Raw genomic sequence first — 10823 nt, 5'->3', positions numbered from 1 at the left:
AAGGTGTCCAATACTACATAAGGTAATATTTCATAATTAGTTAGCGATACTTTATAATACTTGTTAAATTCAAATAAGTAAGACCAAATATTAAATTACAACAATAACATTCAAGGTGAGATTTTTGGTATTTCTGAACAAATTTTTTTTAACCTTATAAAGAGTAAATATCAAACATAGACTTTCTAAATTATCAATTATTATATATTGAGAAAATACTAATTTGATCCTTGTATTTTCTCCGATTATGAAATCAAACCCTACATTTTGTTAAATGACAATGCACATCAGTATTTTACAAAATAGATCAAAATAATACATTGAATCTCATTTCGATCAAAATCATGATAGATGATTCTCCTTTATCATCAAAAGCATTAAAATGATAAATAATTTCTCAATAATTTGATGAGATAATTTATTTAACATTCCAAAAATTAAAACTTGTATCAATTAAATATATAATCCCAAATAATCAATATGAGTGCTTCAACAATACACAACTATACTATATACATAGGCATAATATTAATTAATCCAATTAATCACAATGACAAAATATCACATTGGATCAATTATTTCTAGTTTTGTTGTATTCCTTTTTTGTGGAAGTAGAAACTATTAATTAAAATAGAAGAGTCACATCCTAAATTCATTGATATATGTATATACTTGGTCATTTAAGCAGAAGACCAAGACTTTAGCCGTAAGCCTTACGATGATAGACTTGGCCAAACCTCTTATATTTATTAAAATCCATTGAAGGAAATTAAAGGTAGTTGGCATATATACGTTTAAGTTTAAGTTTGAAAACAATGGTATTAATTGCTTTCCAAATTTCTGTACCTGTCCTGATGTAGTGATATATAACGTTCTAATATTGACTATTAATGCACCATTAATTGTCATCGTAATTATTCAAAAATTACTATGGTATAATGTTCTAATAATGAGACATTTGTTGAATAATATTAGCAATTTAAATATAATCTTGTTTTTCTTTTCATTTTAACACTTGCTTATTTATCTATTGTCATCTTGTTTTTCTGTTTAGGTTTATTATTATTAGCAAACTTACTACTATAGACTTGCCCATATGTCTTCACTTTTTGATAACTCATAATCAAATAATTTCTCTTGACTCAGTTTCACCATAACTCTCTCGCTCATATTAAACCAATCAAATTGGTGCAATAATTGAGCAATTGACTTGACTAAACTCATATTGTTAATTCATGATAATATTGTCTTGACTAAATTTCACCACATAAGTCTCTCTCTCATATTCAATATAAATAAGTGCTAGGTCAGTGTAAAAAACTTAAGTCTGAAAAACAATGGAAGAAAATCACCAATGAACTTCTACACCTGTCCTGATGTAGTAATATATAAATAATGTCCAAATTATCATAACGAGAGTCGAGACTTAGGGCCAGATATAGAGAACAATAAGTGATGCGATGAATTCATCCATAATATCTCCTCTCTCTCTCTCACACACACAGATATATAAATATATATATATATCATATATCATCAACTGTCGAAGATGCTTCAGTTGATATTTAGGTCTTCAGTGTGAAAGCATATATATATATATATTATATAATGATCTAAGTATATCAAACATGTAATTTTCACAACTTGTTAAGAACGGTGGAAACTATATATTAATTATTACTTATTATTACTTGACTAATGACTCGCAACTTGTTGAGAACGGTGGACACTATATATTATTAATTAGTCAAGTATAATAATGGACACAAAATAAAATTTTAAAAAGTCCTCTGCCATGTAATTTTCGCTTATTTAATTACAAAGATATACTTTGAATCTAAATATTTCACGAAAGATATCTTTAAAATTAATTAAAAATATATATTTATTAATTATATTAATATAAATTCAAATATTATAAAATACCACTATTAAAATTGTATTTAATATAAGACTACATATTTAATAATTATATTAATATAAATTTAAATTCAAATTAAAATAAAATATTATAAAATATTATTATAATAATATATAATACATGATAGATATTTAAAAATTATATTAATATAAATTCAAATATTATAAAATATTATTATGATAATAATATAATACTAATTTTTTACTGATTATATTAATATTGTTATCCCTCAAAATTCAAGAGGTGGCGTGACGAATAAGAAAATGACACGTTACATCACAACTCATGCAAAAAATGACAAAATATTGAAAAAGACCGACGAACAAAGATGGATAGGTCGAAGACCTATGGGGAAGTCGACCTTGCCCTAACCCCCTAGGGGTGGTCGACCTGGCCCCAACCCCTAGGAGTGGTCGGCCCACCCTATTCCTAATAGGGTGGTCGACCTAAACTCCCAAAAACACTCCGTTGGATAAAGTTTACGCTCGTTCAAGCTGAAATCAACAAGATAGGATCAACAGGCCTAGCACCCAGAAGATCAACAAGCCTAGCACCCAAGCTTTAAAGGGTCATCGGGCCTACCACCTAAGTCTCATAGACCAACCAAGACTTAGCATTTTCTCGAAGGTCTCAATCGTGCATCATCTACCACGATCCAGAGAAGACAACGGAAAGACCCATGATCTCATAATCATGGGATGCCTAGTACCCAAAAGATCAACATGCCTAGCACTCACGCTCTAAAGAGTCATCGGGCTTAGAACCTAAGTCTCATCTCGAAGGTCTCAATTGTTCATCATCGACCATGATCCAGAGAAGACAACGGGAAGACCCACGATCTCATAATCATGGGAAAGTGGACACGTATCTCCAGTCCCAGTGATCGTGTACCAAACCACGATCCCCAGTCTTATTGATCATGTAACAACCCCTGGGTACTATAAATAAATGACCCGAGGCTTCATTTCAAGGGGGTGGACTTTTAGACTCTTCTTTTGGGGCCAACTTCGTTCAATTAAGAAGTGCTAGTTTTTCTCTGAATTATCGTTGTAATTGTCGATCTCAGTAATTCAATACTAAATACTAAGTGGAGTAGGTTATTATTGTTCATCAGAACATGGCTGAACCACTATAAATTTTTGTGTGTTTTGTTTAGATATTAGTACTCTGTTATATATTTACATTTATGTCGTTCAAAATGTGTCGTATATCGTACATACGACCATTGGCCAATTTTATAAATCAACAAATATGTATTCAAATATTATTATTATTATAATAATATTTCATACAAGACTAAATATTTAGGCTATGCTTGGCAGGAAGGAAGGAGATATAGATGGAGAGAGAGTTTAAAAAAGATGAAGATGATGACTTCTTTCCGTTCCTCTCGGTTGTTTGGTATTAAGAGGAAAGTGGGAAAGATAGATAGAAAATTTAATATTAAATATTATAAAATATATATGTTTAAATTAGTGAGAGGGTATTCATGTAATTTTATTCATTTTTAGTCTTATATTACAATTTTCTCATTTTTGGAGGGACTCATTTTTTGGGATTTGGAGGGAGAGCTCTTTCCGTTATTTTTCATCAACCTCCATATTTCAAAGTTCAAACACGCCAAGTAGACTAATAACATTCTCGGAGTCCAATGAGAAATAATAAGTGTTTTGTAAATTAATATTTTTTAAAGATATTATTTACAAAATTAAAAAAAAAATCATATAATTTTTTTTAAAATGATGATAATTCTTACGTACGACATTGTTGTTCGGTAATTATTTGACATTTATACAATATAATATTACGAAAAAAATATTACAATATATATATATATAAAGTTAAAAAAATATTAATATAAATTTGTATATATGACAATAGAAGAATTATACGAATTTTATACATAACATAAAGTAAAATAAAACTACTAAGAAAATTAATTCTTTAAAAAGATAATCCAAATTAATTAATTTATAATGCTTTCTAAATATATGTTGATAGAATATATAGGTAATAGACAACAGTCACATGCAAATTAATTCACACGAGGAAAATAAAATACTCATGCTCATTCGGCTATAGTTTCTAATTCTAAGGTTGTCATAAATCTCTTGGGCATCTTGGTATTTGTCTTGGATGAATCTGAAGTTGAAAATGGATTAGGTGGCATACTTAGTTCTTCATTTCCTTCCAACATTTGAACCACAACTTTCATAGTTGGGCGATCTATTGGGTGCCACTGAATGCACTGAAGTCCAATAATTGCGAGTTTTTTTGCAATCATGCCATCTCCTACTTCATCAATATAGATTCGAAGATCTCGTCCTTCATTTAAAAGATTAAAAATCCATTCTGGATAGTAAATTTCGTTCATGTTATCATTTTTTCTGCCTCCTACAATTTCGAGCAACAACATTCCAAAACTATAAACGTCTGCTTTATAGGACACATTTCCAAAGTTCCTAGAGAATACTTCAGGTGCAATATACCCTATAGTTCCCCTAGCCGTGGTCATTGACACTATGCTTTGATCCTTTGAACATAACTTGGCAAGACCAAAATCAGCAATCTTTGGTTTAAAATTGTGGTCTAACAAGATGTTATGGGGCTTAATATCAAAATGAAGAATGCGTTTATCGCAGCCTTGGTGGAGATACTCAATTCCCTTAGCCGTTCCTAAGGCAATGTCGAACAATTTCTCCAAACTAAGTGAATAATTTTCATTGCCTGTTGGCCGTTGTTTTAAAATATACTTTTCCAGCGAATCATTTGGTAAGAATTCGTATACTAACGCTCTTCTAAATCCATCAGCACAATAACCAACCAATCGGACCACATTGACATGGTGAATTTGACCTATTGTGGCCACTTCGTTGATGAACTCTTCCCCATTTCCCTTTGAGACACTGTTCAAAATCTTCACAGCAACGTGGATGTCATTGGAAAGCTTCCCTTTAAATACTGTTCCATATGCTCCTTCTCCCAACTTGTCTTTGAAGTTATTTGTGATATTTTTCACATCAGCATAGGTATATCTTGATGGCTTTAATGCTATGTAGTCCTCCAAAAACTTTTCGATTTTTTGTCCATTTTCTCTCTTCTTTTTTTCTAAATGATAGACATAAAAAGTTGCGAGGAATCCCAATACCATAATAAATGAACCCATGGTAAAACCTGCACACATAGTTATTGATATATATATATTAGTTATAAAGATTAGCCAAAATATTTAAAGATAATTTACCAAAGAATCAGTATCACTATGTTAATAATTAATACTCACAGACCAAAGTTACAGAAGGGAATGTTGTAAAAAATTATTCTAGAATTTATAATACAAATACTCACCTGCGGTCACTGATGGAAATTTGAACCGATGACCACCTGTAAAATTAATAAAAAATCATGTAGTATACATATATGTTAAAATGTGTAAAGTGGTCTAGAAGTAGTATAAAGTGCATGGTAAGAAGCATGAAATTCTATCTTAAAATCAATGATGAGTTCACTAACACATACTTTTATAAATTATTTAATATATCCACACACTTTACATGTGAGATATTTTCTCTAACATCCCCTGTCAAGATGATGACTATTTTTGCTCACCAATCACAAATGGTTCTTTTTGACTCTTTTTTTGGACCAATTTTGGATTTGGATCGGACATTTACTTGTTAGAGTTTTTTTTTGCTCTTGATACCATGTTAGAATGTGTAAAGTGGTCTAAAAGTAGAATAGAATACATGGTAAGAAGCATGATATTCCATCTCAAAACCAAGTGGACTAACATACTCTTATAAAATATTGAATATATCCCCCAATGTATATACATATATATATATATATATATCAATAGAGAAGCTTGTTTTGCGTTAGTTTTACGAGAGAAAGGTATTCATTAATAGTACCTTTCCTTGTTTCGTCGAAACATTCAGTTTCATTGTTCCAGTAAGGCAGCCTCGTCGTCAGTTTGCATTTCTTTCCTTCAGCTTCACAATATTCGCAATCTGGTTCCGACCAGCTCAAGTCTACCGTTTCTCTAGGTTGGAATATTGCTGATGGGACTGGTAAATTAAACATCCTGCTGCACAAAACTATACTGTCCCAGTACTCGAAATTGGTATAGTACTCAATACTAACGGCGTAAACAAAATATCCGGAGTCAGATAGAAAAGGGATTGGAGGACCCAACATCCAGTTATCTGTATCATTGAAAGAACATTTCAATAGCATACTGCTCTCATAATAAAATTGGAAAGGAGAAACTAAACGATTGAGGAATTTCAAATTCTCTTTGTTGATGCTATAGGGATTAATATTATATGTACACAATGACTGCGATTGATAGTTTATTTCTGTTACAAGTAATTTCAACCGAAGATTCGGCAGCTCAAGCATGGTTTGGCTGGAATTAGTACAAGAGAGATCGAAGCCAGGAAAGCCACAATGGGGCGGCTGCCTGCCTTCGAGTCGGAATGGGAATCTGATTGGTGGCTCGTTTTCCCCACATCTAGCTTCTGTGCACCCGTCATTATCTTGGCTGGCACTTCTCTCTTTCGGGAGTACTGTACTTAAGATAAGCAAGGAGTAAAAGATATATGAAGCCATTATCATCTCACACTGATAATCATGTGCTCAAAGCACTTCGACTCTTTTCCAGGTTTCTCAGAGTCAATTTATTTACATATAGTGTACAGATATTTATTAGAAAAGTCATGCTAGTCAACGCTAGCTAGCTTTGATTAAATTTCTGTTGACGGCAATGTAAGTCGCCAAAACTGGACCAATTAGTCACACACACGTCTCTGATATTCATGTGCTATTTATTATTAGTTTATATAATTGAAATGTATATTCGAAAAGTCATGCTAGTCGTCGAACCTAGAAAGATGGAAAATTCTTGGCAAATAATGTTTGGAAATTAGCTTTTTGTCGACGTCAACAATAATGTAAGTCGCTAAAACTGTTGAATGACTAAAGTATATATCTTAATAATTGTAGCGTGTTCCATACTTTCACGTACAACGATATTTATTAGCAAAGTCATATCACTATTCAATGTTAACTAGCTTTGGAAATGACTTTTTTGGTCAGTATTACTTACAACGACATAGATATATATGATATATATATATATGTTATGTAATGGATGGATCAGTAATATATTCCCTTGAAGATTGTGATTTCTTTCCTCAACCTATCAAAAAATTAGTAAAATGACAGCTCACAGTAATCTGCTGTTTTCAGTTGTATCTACGTTTTTTTTAGTTGTATCTGCTTGGACACCAGTAATTCGTAACAGAATAACTAATTGTTGTTAGTTACAGTTAATTTCTGTTTGTCTCTTTAGTTTTTGTATCTCGACCATATATATAGTTTTAGGCTTGATCAACCTAAGTGAATTCAATTTCTGAGAGTTTTTGGCTGAGAGCAAAAACTGTGTTGTAATACTCAAGTGAGGGAATGTTTCAAGAGAAGTTGAATGAGTGTTGTTGTAATTTTGAGAGCTTGGAGGGTGTAATCTAGTTTCAGATATAATAGATTTGACTTAGGCATTGCTGCCTAGCCTTGGATGTAGGATCAACCGAACTGGTTGTATCTGAACCAAGTATTCTTGGTGTTCTTTCTTTTGTGTTTTACTTTTTTTTATTATTTTGGGTTTGTCTATTACTTGTTTTTTTTATTGTTATTCTCGTGCACTGAATTAGTTTATATAATTGAAATGTATATTCGAAAAGTCATGCCAGTCGTCGAACCTAGAAAGATGGAAAATTCTTGGCAAATAATGTTTGGAAATTAGCTTTTTGTCGACGTCAACAATAATGTAAGTCGCTAAAACTGTTGAATGACTAAAGTATATATCTTAATACACTACAGGAAAACAAGCTATTACCGGCGGTCTCCGCCGGCAAAAATCCGCCGGTAAAAATTGGTCGGGAAAAGCCGTTATTACCGGCGGAATTAGCCTCCCGCCGGAAATAATTTGGTCAGAATTCACGTCTGACACATTATTACCAGCGGTTTCCGCCGGTAATAATCCGCTGGTAATTGTAAAATATATTTTTAAAAAAATAATTAATTTTTATAAATTATAATATAATTAATATTAAATAACTAAATTTATAATTAAAAAAATTTAGAAATAAAATCAATATTATTTAAATTAATATCCAAATTAAAAATACAACTTTAAAATACTAAAATTGTTTTTTCAAAATAAAAAAACATACACTTAAATTTAATAATAAATAATAAAACCTAAACTAATTATTATTGTCTTCATCAAAAGTTTCATTTAGAAAATCTTCAATATTCGTGCTTCGACTCAAACTTTCATGAGACTGTGGTGCTGGTGGCGAAGGATAATATGGCCGAGGCTGTGGGCGAATCAAAGGAGACTGCTGCTGTTGTTGATTCGGAGAAGTGTAGTACTGCTGATTATAAACAGGCTGCTGTGTCGATCCTCCATAATGAGGATATACCGGCTACTGCTGCATGAACGGCCCAAATTGACCATACATAGGTTTTTGTTGCTGTTGCTGCTGCTGCGGTAATCCTCCAAACTGACTTCCCATAGGTTGTGTCTGAGGAAACTGGGAAGAAAGTCCAAACATATAATTAAAAAGTGGCGACTGAGAGGAACCACCAGATATGTTTGGAGAATTTTGTTGTGGTTGTTGTGGCATCGACGACGTCCCCGGGCTTTGATTAGATGTACTACCTTGTTGTTGAGAAGGTAAGAATTGCTGCAATAAACTTTCATAGCGTGGGTCATGGAGGGAAGAATCAGTCTGCAAATTTCCTGACTCGACCTTATCACGCATCTTAACCCACATCTCAGCCAAAACTCCCATCATCTCTGGAGTCACATTAGTAGGAACTTGTGACTGAGTTTGGCTTGAACTTTGACTTGTGGAGCTAGATGCTGATTTCTTCCCTTTGCCTCTAGGCCTGTATCCCACTCCTATTTGATAATCAGACCTCGAGCCAAGTACTTTATCCATAACCTGATACTGTATTGATTTAGCAGTAGAACCTTCACTAGAAGCAGATTCCGAACCTGACCGACTACTTTGAATATTTTGCCTCTCCATCTCTTGGGTCATTTCTTCCTGCCAAAAGAAAATGTTAAAAAACCAATATTACAATAATTTAAGATCAATAAAGAAAGAAAAAACTTTAACTTACATGTAGTTCTTTGCAAGTTTCGCTAACCCAAGTCTTCGTAGATTTTTTTATATGAGTATCTCTCCAAGCATCAATAGCATGATCATCAGGTTCATCCTACAAAATAATAGTGTTAGTTTAATTAATAATATAATAATATCAAATAAAGTTAAGTATTTTACTTACATATTCGTTACGGATCGCTGCCATTGATTTAGAGCCTTGCGTCGACAAATACTTCATTTCCTTTCTATTTTTCTTGTTCTGCGTGGATCGCGCTACAAACTTTGGGCTCAGAAACAAATCGACGATTTCTTTCCAGCTCTCCTTCGAGCACAAGTCAGGAATAGCATTGAGAGCACTATCCAAATCATTCGGATTTCCAGAATAATATTTTTGGAAATGAGAATGCCTAATATTCTTTCTCTCTGAATATCTTTTGCGCATCTCCGTATACAGAGTTCCCATAACTCTTTCAGGTTCTGGATGCCCATCGATATTATAGTAATACTAAAAAAAAAATTGTTAGTTTAAGTTTTTATAGACTAAAATGTATAATAATAAAAAATTATATATTTTTTTTTACCTTCATCTTTTGAACGACCTGGTCTTTATATTGCTGAGGAACATCTTTAAAATCTAAATAATGTCCCGGCAATAGTAATGTAACTTCAGTACTCAATTGACGAACAAAAGCTTGGTGCTCAGTACCAACCACTTTGTCTGTCGCCGGATCAAGTTGCAATTCAAGTGGTTTGCCAGCATCCCGCCTTCGTTTTTCAATATTAACATTACTGGCAGGGCCACGTCCCCTCCTTCTTGCAGGACGATCTATTAATTTGTTTAATACATAAAAATAAAAATATTAGTAAATCTTAAACATTTAAACATATTGCGATTATAATATATCTCATAACTAAAATTTAGATATTAACCTGACTCGCAAGTTGAGGGTATCCTGCTAGGATCTGTGGGGTCTTGACCACCACCATCTCCACCGTGATGGGATACTATATCAGCTGACATGTCTCTTGTATTCATAAATATTTAAGATTTAATAATAAGAATAGAAATCAAATTTAAGATTTAATAATAAGAATAGAAATCAAATTTAAGATTTAATATCATCAAATTTAATTAAGTAATGAAATAACATTAAACAAAATCAAAATCAGCATAAATTGGAAAATACAAATCAAATTCAAATTTTTGTGTTTGTTACAAAGGTAATCATTACATAAAACTAATAATCACTATCGCTTCCATCATTAACTAAATAAGCATTAACATCATCTTCACAAAAATCAATTAATAAATCATCTTCTTCATCTAATTCGTCATCTGCTTCTTCATCGCCTAACTCGTGATCCTCTTGACTAACATTTAAATTTTGTACTGTACTAATGTCAATCGAATTTTGAGTAGGTAGCATAACCAACTCGCCAAGATTCACAGTCAACACAAAATTTGATGAGCTAATATCATGTACCACATCAATGTCTGAATTAGCTTCACAGTTCTCGACGTCCCAAATTTGTCGATGGTTTACACCCTCAACAACTTTCCACTGATTTCCTCTAAGTAAATCATCGAGATAAAATACTTGCTTCGCTTGATTTGCAAGTATATATGGGTCATCCTTGTACCATTCCCCGCTAGTGTTTATACTAGTAATATTATTCTCTATAATTATTTTCTTCCTTCTTCGATCTGTATTAAACCACTTACACTT

The 10823-nt window shown here is 32.3% G+C and overlaps 3 protein-coding genes across 3 annotated transcripts; all 3 read right to left on the bottom strand.

Moving 5' to 3' along the window:
• Positions 1 to 3920: 3920 nt before the first annotated feature.
• LOC133783412 (rust resistance kinase Lr10-like) lies at positions 3921 to 5119 on the bottom strand. Its single transcript, XM_062223038.1, has one exon. The coding sequence runs from the start codon at positions 5103 to 5105 to the stop codon at positions 3990 to 3992; it is 1116 nt and encodes a 371-aa protein (XP_062079022.1). The 5' UTR covers positions 5106 to 5119; the 3' UTR covers positions 3921 to 3989.
• A 42-nt stretch (positions 5120 to 5161) lies between these two features.
• LOC133786114 (putative RING-H2 finger protein ATL21A) lies at positions 5162 to 6532 on the bottom strand. Its single transcript, XM_062225330.1, has 3 exons — positions 5833 to 6532; positions 5270 to 5305; positions 5162 to 5181 (listed from the first exon to the last, which is right to left on the bottom strand). The coding sequence occupies exons 1-3, from the start codon at positions 6530 to 6532 to the stop codon at positions 5162 to 5164; spliced, it is 756 nt and encodes a 251-aa protein (XP_062081314.1).
• Positions 6533 to 9201: 2669 nt separating this feature from the next.
• LOC133783415 (uncharacterized) lies at positions 9202 to 9926 on the bottom strand. Its single transcript, XM_062223042.1, has 2 exons — positions 9678 to 9926; positions 9202 to 9601 (listed from the first exon to the last, which is right to left on the bottom strand). The coding sequence occupies exons 1-2, from the start codon at positions 9681 to 9683 to the stop codon at positions 9251 to 9253; spliced, it is 357 nt and encodes a 118-aa protein (XP_062079026.1). The 5' UTR covers positions 9684 to 9926; the 3' UTR covers positions 9202 to 9250.
• Between the last annotated feature and the right edge of the window lie 897 nt (positions 9927 to 10823).

This window comes from Humulus lupulus, chromosome 6 (assembly GCF_963169125.1).
Source record: "Humulus lupulus chromosome 6, drHumLupu1.1, whole genome shotgun sequence".
In the NCBI taxonomy this organism is placed as follows: domain Eukaryota; kingdom Viridiplantae; phylum Streptophyta; class Magnoliopsida; order Rosales; family Cannabaceae; genus Humulus; species Humulus lupulus.
The sequence above is the reverse complement of the archived record's forward strand: the minus strand, read 5'-3'. Positions and strand labels throughout refer to the sequence as shown.